Below are 16382 nucleotides of genomic sequence, written 5' to 3' on the forward strand. Positions count from 1 at the left end.
TTTTTTTTTAAATTCGGTACATGGAAATTTAACCGCAAAAGTTATCTTTATGTTTATTATGTCATCACGCGCAGCCTTTTATCCGCAACAAGTCAGTTTGATGGAAACACATCTCTGGTGGGAAAATGTGCATATTGTTATTATGCGGATTTGAAAATATTTGCATGAAAATCTGTCGTCAATTCGATGGAAACCTAGCTAATGACATTATTTTTCTCCCCCACAGAGAGAAACACAGGCACGACGAAGGATAGGAGGATAGCATGTCAACAAGCGCACTCATCCAACCCAGCCTGAGGGAGAAGAAAGGGAGCTTCTTCAAGGTACGGAGGGAGAGGGGGGAGAGAAGATAAACAAATAGAAGATTAGGAGGGGGGAGAGGTAGATAGAAGGAGCCTTCCTGAAACTGTCCTTGTGGTTTGTTTTTGTTCTGTCCATCTGTGTCCGTAACGGCCTGTTCTAGTTGTATTTTGTCTGTTAAGTTACTCTATTGATACTTATTTGAGAGGAAGTTTGGGTTAGTTATGTTATTAACATTAAACAGTCCCCATGTTCTTTCTTTTTCTCCTCAATGTCCATGCATCAGATGTATGATAAATACACTCCATATGAAATGTGATGTCATAGACTGAAGTGATTTAGTTTTAGCTTAGCATTGCTTACCAAAGTCTCTGAGCTGTGGGTTCGTGCCTCTATCTCTCTGTAGTAATGACGACTACCACATTTAAGCTGTGAACTCAGTGAGAAGCTCCTCTTTCAATACATCTGGTGGTTATGTGTTGGGAACCTGCTGGGACTTTAGCTAGTGAGTCTCTTTAGCCTACAAATGCTTCAGGAGGTCAAAGGCCTACTCAGGGACCCATATCCCCAGCCAGGCATATATTATGGCTGAGTTAACTGTGTAAACCCTGCTATCTCACTGGGGGGAGAAAGAGTAATTATAGACCTGCACACACCACACAGCACCATCACACCACACCCCTTAGTGCTGTGAAGAGGGGTAGAAGATCTACTGATTCCAATAAAGACTTTATAGATCTTCACTCTGAATGTGAGAGTAATAGGTTACTCTCCAATGAACTGTCTTTTCAAAGAACACACCCACTCTATTTTTAGACCAGTTCATTTCTTACACTTTGAAGCCATTCATTTCATATACTAAATCAAAGGCTTTCAATGGGGTTGTGGCGTTCAATAGGAGATACAGTAAGGCTGCTGACTTGAAACAGCCTATCATACGAATGATGCTTTAGCAGGGAGGGAGGGAAGAAGGGAAGGGTAGATGATAGGTCAACGAGAAAAAAAGAGGGGAGATAACTAGAATTGCCCTAGCCAGACTATACTAAGTGCTGCCCTTCCACCTATTAGCCTACTTAAGGCATCTGCATACTAGGTTTGGTTTGATCCTAGCAGAACTCTGCTAGGCCAAGTGAACGTCTGTGCCTCGAATACTCCCTTAAAAGACCTTCGCTTGAATAACGAGAAAAAAGCGGCAATAGTACTTCTTGTCCCTAGAGACGCCGTAGCAAGTATACATTTCCTCAAAATAGTCTGAATTCATCTAAAATAGCTAAAGAAATCTGTAATTAATTTTGCCGTTTTTGCCAAGGAGGTCTTAGTGTTTGGTGCAGTATTTATCAAGTGAAAAAAATTGCATGAAAACCAGTTGTCTCTTGTTGAATGACAAACACTTAATTGAAGAAGCCCTACTGTTGACAAATCACAGACGAAGGAGCGTAGACTTCGGCTACCGAACTTCGGCTAGCCTCAGGAAAAAATGCTGTGTGCACGAATAGCCGGAAAACCCCCATGCTGAAGAACAAAACTAAAATGTCGTCATAATATATGCAAGAACTGTTTCGGACGGGAAGCATGTGGACGCTTTTAATCATTGCTTTGAACTGCTGAATGCTCAGTACTAGTGGCTGTTGTTACGAAACCAATAACTAGCCTGCTAAACTTGTTGCACTCACTAAGTCTAGGGGCCTTAGACCTAGTTAACTGGTCTGTAACCTGATGTAAGATGGGCATCTATGTGAGAAATCAGCAGAATACGCCTAGGTGTTGAATGTACATGTGCCCAGGGAGAGAGCAACCTTACCTTGGTCCAGTGCCAGCTACACTATATATACAAAAGTATGTAGACACCCCTTCAAATTAGTGGATTCGGCTATTTCAGCCACACCCGTTGCTGACAGGTGTATAAAATTGAGCACACAGCCATGCAATCTCCATAGACAAACATTGGCAGTAGAATGGCCTTACTGAAGAGCTCAGTGACTTTCAACGTGGCACCGTCATAGGATGCCACCTTTCTAACAAGTCAGTTCATCAAATTTCTGCCCTGCTAGAGAGGCCCCGGTCAACTGTAAGTGCTGTTATTGTGAAGTGGAAACGTCTAGAAGCAACAATGGCTCAGCTGCAAAGTGGTAGGCCACACAAGCTCACAGAACGGGACCGCCGAGTGCTGAAGCACGTAGCGCATAAAAATTGCATGTCCTCGGATCGAACACTCACTATTGAGTTCCAAACTGCCTCTGGGAGCAACGTCAGGACAAGGACTATTTGTCGGGAGCTTCATGAAATGGGTTTCCGTGGCCGAGCAGAAGCCTAAGATTACCATGCGCAATGCCAAGAGTCGGCTGGAGTGGTGTAAAGCTCGCCACCATTGGACTCTGGAGCAGTGGAAACACGTTCTCTGGAGTGATGAGTCACGCTTCACCATCTGGCAGTCCGACGGACGAATCTGGGTTTGGCGGATGCCAGGAGAACGCTACCTGCCCGAATGCATAGTGCCAACTGTAAAGGTTGGTGGAGGAAGAATAATGGTCTGGGGTTGTTTTTCATGGTTCAGGCTCCTTAGTTCCAGTGAACGGAAATCTTAATCCTACAGCATACAATGACATTCTAGACGATTCTGTGCTTCCAACTTTGTGGCAACAGTTTGGGGAAGGCCCTTTACTGTTTCAGCATGACAATGCCCCCATGCACAAAGTGAGGTCCATACAGAAATGGGTTCTCGAGATCGGTGTGGAGGAACTTGACTGGCCTGCACAGAGCCCTGACCTCAACCCCATGGAACACCTTTGGGATTAATTGAAACGCAGACTGCGAGCCAGGCCTAATCGCCCAACATTAGTGCCCAACCTCACTAATGATCTTGTGGCTGAATGGAAGCAAGTCCTCGCAGCAATGTTCCAACATATAGTGGAAAGCCTTCCCAAAAGAGTGGAGGCTGTTTATAGCAGCAAAGGGGAGACCAACTCCGTATTAATGCCCATTATTTTGGAATGAGATCTTCGACAAGCAGGTGTCCACATCCTTTTTGGTCATGTAGTGTATGTCTCTCTTGACCTCTTGGTCGGCCAGTCCAAGCGGATTATTGTTGGTTCAGATGGTGACGAAACATAACTACAAAAGGCATGCCCAAACTAAAGACTCAAAACAAACAAAAGGCTTCATGGCCACCAAACAAAACCAGAAGGCTCTCCAAGCTGACACTGACTGACAATCACCTTAATTGGCAGCACCTGATGTGCTTATCAACCAGGCTCAGCACTTGGACAAGGTTGCTGCTGCCTCTAAAGGAATGGAGTGTGGAAGTGTATCCTGGATAGTGTGTTTGTCTATGTCCTAACACTAACCTTGCCCCAATATAATAACACTATGAAGTGTTGGAACTTGACCTAGTCTTTACCAGAGGCTGTTCGCCTGCTAATCTCACTGCAACCCCCCTCCAGGTCTCTGATCATTCATTTGTTTATTTTACTCTCCCTCGCTCCTCCAACCCTACCCACTCAGCCCCTACCCAAATGGTAAAGTACCGTCGCAATCTTCGGTCTCTCTCCCACAACTCTCTCCTCTTCTATCCATCTCTTCCTTCCCCTAAATCCTTCTCCATACTGTCTCCTGACTCTGCCTCTTTGACATTACTCTCCTCCCTTTCCGCCTCCTTTGACTCCCACTGTCCCCTTTCCTCCCGGCCGGCTCAACCCTCCCCACCTCCTCCATGATTGAGTGAAAATGGAGGAAACCTCAACTTCTGGAGGACCGATCATCCTTCCACTCCCTCCTCTCTACCTTCTCTTCTTCTGTATCTGCTGCTAAAGCCGCTTTCCATCACTTTAAATTACAAGCCTCTGCCTACAACTCTGTTCCACCTTCTCCTCCCTCCGTAATCCTCCAACTCTTCCCCTTCCTTCCTCCCTCTCTGCAGACGACTTTGTCAACCACTTTGACATCGGCTCCTCGTTCACTCAGCCTACTGAGTCCATTGGTCTCACTCACACAGAACTACCCTTTACCTTTTTCTCCCCTCTCTCCAGATAAAATCCTGCGACTAGTGATGTCCAGCTGCCACTCAACCCCATCCCCTTGCCCCTTCTCTGGAGACCTTCTCCCATTCTTCATCCCTGACCACTGACTGTGTCCCCTCTGACTTCATGATGGCCAGAGTCATTTCCCTTCCTCGAGAAACCAGCACTCGATCCCTCTGATGTCAAAAACCAAAGACCGGAATCCCTTCTTTCTTTTCTTTCCAAAACACTTGAGCGTGCCGTCTCTGACCAACTATCTAGTTATCGCTCTCAGAACGATCTTCTTGACCCTAAAACGGGCTTCAAGACGGGTCACTCAACTGCGACTGCTCTCCTCTGTGTCATGGAGGCTCTCCGCCCTGCCAAAGCTGACTCTCTCTCCTCTGTTCTCATCTTCCTAGATCTATCCCTCTCCTCTTTTCTCTATACACCAAGTCACTCTCATGGTCTCTCCTATCATTGCTATGCGGATGTCATTCAACTACTTTTCTCCTTCCCCCCCTTCTGACACCCAGGGGGCGACACGCATCTCAGCTTGGATGTCGGCCCACCACCTCAAGCTCAACCTCGACAAGTCGGAGATGCTCTTCCTCCCGGGGAAGTTCTGCCTGCTCCAAGACCTCTCCATCACAGTCGACAACTCCACGGTGTCCCCCTCCCAGAGAGCAAAGAACATTTGGAACCTTGGTGTGACCCTAGACAACACCCTGTCATTCCCTGAAAACATTAAAGCAGTGACTTGCTCCTGCAGGTTCATGCTCTACAACATAATTAGAGTACGACCTTTCCTCGCAAGTGGTGCAGGTCCTAATCCAGGCACTCGTCATATCCTGTCTGGACTACTGCAACTCTCTGTTGGCTGGGGTCCCCACTTGTGCCATCGAAACCGTGCAATGAACGCCGCAGCCCGTCTAGTGTTCAACCTTCCCAGGTTCTCCCATGTCAACCCAGTACTCTATACACTCCACTGGCTTCCAGTTGAAACCCACTACAAGATCATGGTGCTTACCTACGGAGCAGCAACGTAAACTGCCCCTCCCTACATTCAGGCTATGCTCAAACCCTACATCCCAACCTGTGCACTCCATTGTGCCACCTCTGGAACTCTTGGCCATCCCACCCCTACGGGAGGTCAGCTCCCGCTCAGCCCAGTCAAAGCGCTTCTCTGTCCAGGCACCTAAGTGGTGGAACCAGCTTCCCCTTGATGCTACGATAGAAGAGTCCCTGCCCATCTTCCGAAAACATCTGAAAACCTACCTCTTCAAAGAGTATTTTAAATAAGACATATGTTTCATTCCACCCCTGTCACTGACTTTGCTGTACCTACTATGACAGTGATATGTGGTTGTTTCACCTAGCTATCTTAAGATGAATGCACTAACTGTAAATCGCTCTGGATAACAGCGTCCTGCTAAATGACTAAAATTTAATAGAGAGGAGGATGAAAAGGAAAGTGGAAAAAAGGGAATAGTGTCACTAGGTCCACTCCAGACTGGAATAGTGTCACTAGGTCCACTCCAGACTGGAATAGTGTCACTAGGTCCACTCCAGACTGGAATAATGTCACTAGGTCCACTCCAGACTGGAATAGTGTCACTAGGTCCACTCCAGACTGGAATAGTGTCACTAGGTCCACTTCAGACTGGAATAGTGTCACTAGGTCCACTCCAGACTGGAATAATGTCACTAGGTCCACTCCAGACTGGAATAGTGTCACTAGGGCCACTCCAGACTGGAATAGTGTCACTAGGGCCACTCCAGACTGGAATAATGTCACTAGGTCCACTCCAGACTGGAATAATGTCACTAGGTCCACTCCAGACTGGAATAGTGTCACTAGGGCCACTCCAGACTGAAATAATGTCACTAGGTCCACTCCAGATTGGAATAGTGTCACTAGGGCCACTCCAGACTGGAATAGTGTCACTAGGGCCACTCCAGACTGAGATTCCAGGAGTGTTATCAGTCCAGTCATAAATCAGTTCATGTGGATTACCAGACCAACAGAAAGATAAAAGGCTATATACTGTATATTTTGGACAGTGAACCTAAAATCTTAATTTTGGCTCTGTACTCCAGCATATTGGTTATAAGATCAAATTATTACTATAAGGTGACAGGACAGAATGTCACTTTTTATTTGAGGGTATTTTCATACAGATCTGTTTTACCATTCAGAAAAGAAAAAAATCTTTATGTATCTAGTCCCCCCATTTGAAGAAATCATAAGTGTTTGGACACATTTACTTAAAGTGTTTTAAATTAGTCTAAAGTTCAGTATTTTGTTTCATGTCCCTTGCACGTAATGACTGCATCAAGCTTGTGATTGGGTGCATTTTCAGTTTGTTTTGGGACATGTCTTGCCCGGGTGTAATTTTGTATAAACTTTTTTTGTAAGTGAGAATAGAAGATATTTTAACTAGTACTGTCAAACAATTAAAATAATTCCTCGCGATTAATCAAATGATTTTCTGTAGTTTATCACGATTAATCAACATTTTTGAATTTGCTCAAATTTGGTCCTAAAGAAAGATTTGTCCATTTAAAAAGCAGTGCATTGCAGGGACGGAAACACAAACATAATCTGTATCAGAAACAAAATGCTCCCAATGTTTAAGTAGGACTACTCCACAGGAGGTTGGTGGCACCTTAATTGGGGAGAACGGGCTCGTGGTAATGGCTGGAATGGTATCAAATACATAAAACACATGGTTTCCATGTGTTTGATGCCATTCCATTTGCTCCGTTCCGGCCATTATTATGAGCACTTGTCCCCTCAGCAGCCACCTGTGGCCTACTCCCTGTTATCAATGTACTTGAAGGTTAACACTTGCACGCGCACAGACACATACACACACACACACACACGGCCGTAGCTACAGTGGGGGAAAAAAGTATTTAGTCAGCCACCAATTGTGCAAGTTCTCCCACTTAAAAAGATGAGAGAGGCCTGTAATTTTCATCATAGGTACACGTCAACTATGACAGACAAATTGAGAAAAAAAATTCCAGAAAATCACATTGTAGGATTTGTTATGAATTTATTTGCAAATTATGGTGGAAAATAAGTATTTGGTCACCTACAAACAAGCAAGATTTCTGGCTCTCACAGACCTGTAACTTCTTCTTTAAGAGGCTCCTCTGTCCTCCACTCGTTACCTGTATTAAATGGCACCTGTTTGAACTTGTTATCAGTATAAAAGACACCTGTCCACAACTTCAAACAGTCACACTCCAAACTCCACAATGGCCAAGACCAAAGAGCTGTCAAAAGACACCAGAAACAAAATTGTAGACCTGCACCAGGCTGGGAAGACTGAATCTGCAATAGGTAAGCAGCTTGGTTTGAAGAAATCAACTGTGGGAGCAATTATTAGGAAATGGAAGACATACAAGACCACTGATAATCTCCCTCGATCTGGGGCTCCACGCAAGATCTCACCCCGTGGGGTCAAAATGATCACAAGAACAGTGAGCAAAAATCCCAGAACCACACGGGGGACCTAGTGAATGACCTGCAGAGAGCTGGGACCAAAGTAACAAAGCCTACCATCAGTAACACACTATGCCGCCAGGGACTCAAATCCTGCAGTGACTAACGTGTCCCCCTGCTTAAGCCAGTACATGTCCAGGCCCGTCTGAAGTTTGCGAGAGTGCATTTGGATGATCCAGAAGAGGATTGGGAGAATGTCATATGGTCAGATGAAACCAAAATATAACTTTTTGGTAAAAACTCAACTCGTCGTGTTTGGAGGACAAAGAATGCTGAGTTGCATCCAAATAACACCATACCTACTGTGAAGCATGGGGGTGGAAACATCATGCTTTGGGGCTGTTTTTCTGCAAAGGGACCAGGACGACTGATCCGTGTAAAGGAAAGAATGAATGGGGCCATGTATCGTGAGATTTTGAGTGAAAACCTCCTTCCATCAGCAAGGGCATTGAAGATGAAACGTGGCTGGGTCTTTCAGCATGACAATGATCCCAAACACACCGCCCGGGCAAAGAAGGAGTGGCTTCGTAAGAAGCATTTCAAGGTCCTGGAGTGGCCTAGCCAGTCTCCAGATCTCAACCCCATAGAAAATGTTTGGAGGGAGTTGAAAATCCGTGTTGCCCAGCGACAGCCCCAATACATCACTGCTCTAGAGGAGATCTGCATGGAGGAATGGGCCAAAATACCAGCAACAGTGTGTGAAAACCTTGTGAAGACTTACAGAAAATGTTTGACCTGTGTCATTGCCAACAAAGGGTATATAACAAAGTATTGAGAAACTTTTGTTATTGAACAAATACTTATTTTCCACCATAATTTGCAAATAAATTCATTAAAAATCCTACAATGTGATTTTCTGGATTGTTTTTTCTCATTTTGTCTGTCATAGTTGACGTGTACCTATGGTGAAAATTACAGGCCTCTCTCATCTTTTTAAGTGGGAGAACTTGCACAATTGGTGGCTGACTAAATACTTTTTTTCCCCACTGTACATATGAGGACCCCGAGGTCTGGACCGGTAATGAAACACATGATTATTATTTTGTTATTTAGGAACTCGGTTGGTGTCTCAATTTACTGTTGATCATTAGGATTGTAGAATACACAAGGTGCAATTTCGAAACTTGGTTGTGCATCAGCAGTTTACCTCTTGTGATGTCACTCACTGACAGTCACTCAATTAGCCCATGTCAGTTAAACATTTTTAGTCTAGTTAGTCTAGCCAGCTATTTAAACGAATTATGTTTTTGCTGTTCTCTAAAGAAACGCCTGGGAATGTGTTTATGGTTGAACTCTAAGATTTCCTTAAAAATTTTTGCTCAAAGCAGTGCACATAGTGGATTTTTGAGATGGACAGCGCTACATAACAGCAGCTGCCACCGAGGGCAGTGTCCATGTGGAATAGGGTCCGTGCAGAAACATGGGCTTAAAAAGGGTCCATGCGGTGAAGAAATAGAGATGCGATTAACAGTGTCAAAAACATTTACAGCATTAAAAATGTAACACAACACATTTTTTGCGTGTTAACTTTGACAGCTCTAGTTTGAACACATCTCTAGTTTGAAACATTCACTTGGATGCTGCCATGATTATGAAAAATCATGAATAAATCATGAATAATGACAAGTGAGAAAGTTACATAGTCACAAAGGTGATACCCCGCCCAAAATGCTAACCTTCTCTGTTATTGGTAATGGTTAGAGGTTAGCATCTGTTGTTGTAGCCTATGTAACTTTAATACTAATCATTATTCATGATCCATTTATGAATTGTCTTAATCATTGCAGCATCAGAATGAAATTAGAAGTGTTCAGAAACATCGTCTCTGCTCAATTAGAAAGAAAATTACTCCAGACACCATTCACCATTCACAAGACATGTCCCATAGTATCCAAAACAAACAGCAAATGCACCCAATGAGCCACAAGTTTGATGTTGTCATTGGGTACAAGCAATATGGGACCAAATACTAACCTTACGCTGCGTGCACACAAGTTATTGCTGTATGTTACATTTGACGTATTCCTCACAACCCATGCGCCGCATCACAACAAAAAGAATCATGCTACACATTAACAACTTCTTCAGTGGTTTACTACTGGTACCGCACAGCAAATCAATGCACAAGTTTAAAAAATACAACGCATGCGACACACTGCACGCAGTGCCACGCACCGCAACCTAGTCTGGCAGATGAGTTGCAGTGGTGCGGATTGCCTCCCAATTAAATGAATGGACTTCTGCAGGAACCATACAGTTTGACGCAACCGGCTTTAGACTTTAAGATTTTAATGCACTAAAAGTGAATTTTGTCCAAATACTTATTTCTTCAAATGGGGGAACTAGATACATGAAGTGTTTTTATGTCTAAATGGTAGGGATAGGGCTGTTACGGTGACCGTATTACTGCCACACCGGCGGTCACGAGTCATGACTGCAGTCAAATTCCACATGACCGTTTAGTCACGGTAATTAGGCTTGTCCAAGCTCTGATGCTGCTGATGGTCATTAGTAGCCTATGAAACTTGCGAACTGCCTGGTTGGTACTCAGCACTCTATTGTCCCTCTAATCACTCTGATATCAATGCAAATGTGATCGAAAATCTAATCAAACACTTCATGAGAGCCCATGAGCTCATGTTGCGCAACATTTCTATAGGCTATGCAATTGTGTGAGAAAACAGAGTGATGGCCTCTTAAAAAGAGGAGGATCCCATCAGCTTTCTATAGCCTAGGCCTACTATATTTATTTCTCAACTTTCCTAATATTAAGCAAATTGCTTCTCTTTACAACAGGAGTATAGCCAACCTGGCGGACATGAAAATTAACCACTGGAAAAGCGTCCTCCATTCGCTATTTAAGTGCATAGATGACATGTATTTTCCTACGCTGCCCCTGTTTCCAGACAGGTGCATGATAATGGTCCATTCTAAATCAAAACAAATTTCACACATATTATTTAGTATATGTAAAGACAAGATTAAATCAAGAATAGTGTGATCAGTGACAATATTAGCCTGTCACTTGTGAATTATATATTATCACTTGTGAATGATGCCCAGCTTAAGGCAAGAAACAGTGCATGCTTTTTTTTGGTCTACTTTTTCAAATCAAAGGTCGCACACCTCATGTAGCACACCTCATGAGAATGATGGAACATTCGTGCTTATAGCCTACTGCCGTGTGCGCATTGCTGCACTTATAATGTGAAGAAATAGCCTAATAGTTTATCAACATTTTAAGCTAAACGTTGCATCAGGCTCATTGCTTAAAACAGGTTTTTTGATGCTAGTGGTTGTATTAATTTGGGATCTATCGCATCCCACAACTGTCCCAGACTATGTTTGGAATATTTACTTCTCGCACAGAATAGGTCAACTTTTGTACTATGGGGATAGTAGATTGACATAGGCTAGTGCCTTTGCTGTTCGTTAAGCCTACACATCTTGTTGGCTGACGAAAAGTAAATGTGGACAGTTCTTCCAATATCTTCAATATGTGCCTCGGAATTGGATAAGGACATTTACATTTACATTTTAGTCATTTAGCAGACGCTCTTATCCAGAGCGATTTACAGTTAGTGAGTGCGTACATTTTCATACTGGGCCCCCTGATGCGCAGTTGCTTCCCCGATGTGTCGGTCTTCACTTGTAGCCTGTGAGAAAGACCCTATCACGTGACGGAGAGCCATGTGAATGAGAGGTGCTTCGGCACGCAGCCGGGAGAAGGGAATTATAATGATTATATTCAGCCCAAGGGCACAGCGGCCACTGGCCGCAAAAGGCATGGATTTCTTTAGGGGACATTACGGCCACACATAGGGGATGCAGCTGGGAAATTTGAGGCATTATCAAGTGCTTGTCAAATTGTGAATTAGAGACTGATGAAGTGTGTACAGCCTGTGCAAAAAACTAAGCAGAGCTCATTTCTTTCATGCAACTTTTTTCAAATCATCATTAGAGTTGCATCATGCAGCCTTAGAATGTATTAAAAATCAAAACATATAGCCCAACATTTGTATCACAACTAAAGTTACATAAATAACTCTAAATTAAGCATATAGGAGTACCTGTTTCTTTCTAAACTAATCAATTTCTTTGATCTAGAATCTAGCTGATAAAACATTTGCTGTTAGGGTTTAGGGTAGGGACGTCAAGGATCCCGGATAGCACTAACCCTCTTCCCGGATAGTGTCCACGATGGTGCCAATAACATTTGCGCAGGACACCACGCTTCCATATGTCGTGTTGAAAGCTATCTCCTCTTTGGCAATGCAGTAAGCAGTGTTACATTTCATCTCTAGTTTTGCCTGTTCATTGGCTTGGGCTGTCACCTGTTGACTGTCAAATACGTCTGGTAGCTAGTAGCCCTCGATGCACTTGTCCTGTCACTTGATGTGCTTGTGGCTTAAGTTATGTTTTAGCAACAACTCGTGTTTTAGGTTGCTGAACCTAGTGGCAAAATAAGTCTTCCTTACTGCTATTACTCCACACTTTCAACAGTACTCACAGAACATTGTGGCAAAAAACAGTGGCAAAATAAGTCTTCCTTACTGCTATTACTCCACACTTTCAACAGTACTCACAGAACATTGTGCTGCTAGTTTTGCCACTTGAATTCGCGAAGCGACCCCTCTCGAAACATGTTGATATTTTTCTGAGGTGGAGGATCGGTAGCAGCATCTCTGACAGTGTCCTCATCATCATCTTTTGGTTGTGGATGATCATTTTCATAATTTATTTATTTTTTTGTTAAAGAAAGCTTCAATTCCACCGCATTTCATTGTTGATGTTCTTGCTAGCTAATTTTTCCCCAACATTGGACACCCCCTAACTTCGGACACTCTGTAGCGGTTGGAGGACTAAATCACCTCGAGCTCAACATTTTAAATGGACTGGAAAATAACGGTAAGTTTTGCGACTAAAGACACCCTTCTAGCTAGCTGACCACCGATTTTCAGTGCAATTTATGTAAGTTAAGTTAGGTTTTGAGAGTTTTCAAAAAAGTTGTAAGCGTTAGATAATACATATCACGAAAACAGCTGAATGTTGTCAAGCTTTACCGTATCAAAATTGGAGTCCTCTGACGGGGGCGTTTTGCAAAAAGTAATTTTGAACTTTGAACCATTAACTTTTTGACACCCATCACTGTTTCATCTTACAACAGCTACATAGAGGCAGTGTTTAGTCAAATGTTACAATGTATGCATCAATATTAAACTAATTGGGACACTAATTTTCATTACAGATAACATCAAACAAAAAACGTGGGTACACTTTCAGTTATTGTGAATACTTTCATCACCTTTCAATGCCTTAGCTTTGAAATGTACATGTTTATACATATTCAGATTGAGTTATCTTTCTAAAATGTGTAGAGTATGCCAAGTTATTTAGCTACATGTATTTACCACCACAGCATGGAGAAAGTCAAGAGGAAGCAGTGGAGTGAGGTGGACATGTTCCATGCCATGGAGGACTGCGGGGCAGGGATGGTGGACAGGCTGAGCGGCCGGGTGACCCATGGTTGTCGCAGTGTACCACCCACATTGCTTCCACAGAGGATGAAAATTCTCTGGTGCAGTACTGTATCTACTGCGCCAGCCATGGGTTCCCCTTCACCAGACAGAGGCTGATGAAATACGCCTACAAAATACGCAGGTATTTGGTGTTCTATGTGTTTATGTATGTAGAATGCTGGACTGACTGTTCTCAATGTGTGTGATGTAAATGTGGATGTGTATGGTGATGCCAAAACAAAAATGTTCATCCTGGATGGACAATTATATATTCTATTCTATTGTAGGTTTCGGCACCCAGGGGAAACAATCCCACCACTGGGGAAGAGGTGGTGGGAAATGTTCAGGAGGAGGCACAAGAACCTGAGCATGAGGAGGCCGGACACCCTGGACAGGGGGAGAGCTGAGTGTGCCACACGTCCGACGATGGACGCTTTTACTTCTTATGAGAAGCACTTGAAGGAGAGTGGGGTGAGGGAGAAACCCAGACAAATCTATAACTGCGATGAGTCTGGGTTTCGTAGCGACCAGAGCAGGCACAGTGTACCAGCAGGCTCCGAGGACCAAGGAGCACATCGCAGTGCTGGCCTGCTTCAACGCAGCTGGGGAGGACGTCCCCCCGTTTATCATCTACCCCAAGTGTTTCCCCGGTGGCCACTACACACTGGGAGGCCCCCCTCCCCAAGCCTTGTATAGACGGTCAAACAGTGGCTACATTGATGGGGACCTGTTCAGGAAGTGGTTTCAGCACTTCATTAAGCATGCAGTAAGGAACGCCCTCTCCCGGTCAGGCAGCGCACTGTACGGCCGATGCCTTGGTGACCAGAGGAGGGGGACGTGTGTGCCCAATAGATAAGACGATCACGGACTAGACGGCACGTACCGCAGCCCAGCTGGGCACTGAGGTGGAGATGGCTCTGTGCGTAACGCCTGCTCTATGTCCACGTCCACCGCCCACACTACCGGCGCCACAATGCAGGAGGCCTGGAGTATGGGGTGTTGTCTATGGGCCTCTCCTCTGTGTCATACAGCCGTGACAGTGCGTCTGCCTTCACGTTCTTTGTGCCTTGTATATAGGACAGCGTGAAATCAAACTGGGTGAAAAACAAGGCCCACCTGTCCTGGCGAGGGTTCAGCCTCCTCGCTGCCCGGATATACTCCAGGTTACGGTGGTCAGTCCAGACAAGGAAAGGGTGTTTCGCCCCCTCGAGCAAGTGCTCGAGAGGAGGCAGCTTCGGAGGAAGTCGTGACATGCGAACTGGTTTATTGCAGTAGTTACCAAGAAAGGCTAGTGCCTACCGTACCCAATAAATGACAGCAATAGGCTAATGATAATGATTTTACCTTAAACTAAATACGGAACACACAATTCAAAAGACAGATCAAACTTAATTTAGCCAATGAAAATGTCTCAACAGAATTAAACAAAACATGTTTTGCATAGGCTATTTAAAGAACCGGTTTAGATTAATAAAAAGGCCTAGAATAACAACAATGATATACAATAATGATAATGATATGTGGAAATCCCCCAAAATGCGGATGCTCAACTGTATGCTACGCAAATGCATTATAGAATGCATTTGCATAGCCGTTTGTTACCAACATGGAGGCTAATTGCAGAACTTCTGGTAAATGTGTCATACTGACTGTCTTCCTGTATAGCTGCTGCCTAGTGCAAGAGGAATTTGCTTTGCTCTTGGAAACTCTGTTTCCAGGGTAGAGGGAGTTTGACTCCCTCTACCCTGCTCTATAGCTGCTTAACCAACTTACACAACATCTATTATATATTACAAAACTGGCCTTTTTTAGTCACAGTATTGGGAAATGGTTCAATTTATACTGCTTGTGAGTTTGTGCGTGCGCGCATCTGTGTACTGTATATGGGTCATTCTATAGAAGTGTTGCAAATTGGGTGTTAAAAAATAAATACAAAATCCCCAAACATTATTCCTCCTCCACCAAACTTTACAGTTGGCACTGCATTGGGGCAAGTAGCGTTCTCCTGGCATCCGCCAAACCCAGCTTTGTCCATCAGACTGCCAGATAGTGAAGCGTGATTCATCCCTCCCGAGAACGCGTTTCCACTGCTCCAGAGTCCAATGGTGGTGAGCTTTACACCACTCCAGCCGACGCTTAGCATTGCGCGTGATGATCTTAGGCTTGTGTGCAGCTGCTCGGCCATGGAAATCAATTTCATGAAGCTCCCGGCAAACAGTTATTGTGCTGACGTTGCTTCCAGGGGCAGTTTGGAACTCGGTAGTGAGTGTTGCAAATGAGGACAGATGATTTTTAAGCGCTACGCGCTTCAGCACTCAGCGGTCCCTTTCTGTGAGCTTGTGTGGCCTACCACTTGTTGCTCCTAGACATTTCCATTTCACAATAACAGCACTTACAGTTGACTGGGGCAGCTCTAGCAGGGCAGAAATTTCACCAACTGACTTGTTCGAAAGGTGGCATCCTATGCCGGTGCCACTTTGAAAGTCTCTGAGCTCTTCAGTAAGGCCATTCTACTGCCAATGTTTGTCAATGGAGATTGCATGCTGGTGTGCTCGATTTTATACACCTGTCAGCAACGGGTGTGGCTGAAATAGCCGAATCCACTAACTTGAAGGGGTGTCCACATACTTTTGTATACATAGTTTATGTCAGGTAGACACTTTATATACTACTCACACACTTAGTTGGTATTGCATATTTGAAACATTTACCTGAATTCCTTTCCACCCCACTAAATTTGTCACTGCAGAAACATAGTGGGAAAAGTTGCAATTATTTGTATACCAAATTAACAAAATAGTAAAAACATGACTTTCAACCAGACTTTTAAAACCTTTCAATTTAATTTAGTGGAATATTATCTCTATTGTTCTCTGTAAAATGTTAAATTTTGATTGTATGAATCTGAAACGTGTTGATTGATTGAATTACTTATGCATCTAATGAATTATCACTCTACCTGTCTTTATTTTGGCAAAATAACAGGTGTTTCTGTGTCGAGTGTCAATCTTAGAGTTAAATGGAGGATATTACTTCATTTAGTATTTACATTGC

General features: G+C 43.9%; 1 protein-coding gene across 1 annotated transcript in view; it reads left to right on the forward strand.

The window, feature by feature from the left end:
* The first annotated feature begins 236 nt into the window (after window positions 1-236).
* The window catches only part of rin2a (Ras and Rab interactor 2a), a 51100-nt gene continuing 34954 nt past the window's right edge, over window positions 237-16382 (forward strand). Inside the window, exon 1 of the mRNA XM_084153701.1 lies at window positions 237-323. Within this exon, the coding sequence (XP_084009827.1) occupies window positions 264-323 (60 nt within the window). The 5' untranslated portion in view covers window positions 237-263. The remainder of the gene's footprint in view (window positions 324-16382) is intronic.

The sequence above is a fragment of the Coregonus lavaretus genome, assembly GCF_964263955.1.
Source record: "Coregonus lavaretus genome assembly, chromosome: 36".
Taxonomy (NCBI): Eukaryota; Metazoa; Chordata; class Actinopteri; order Salmoniformes; family Salmonidae; genus Coregonus; species Coregonus lavaretus.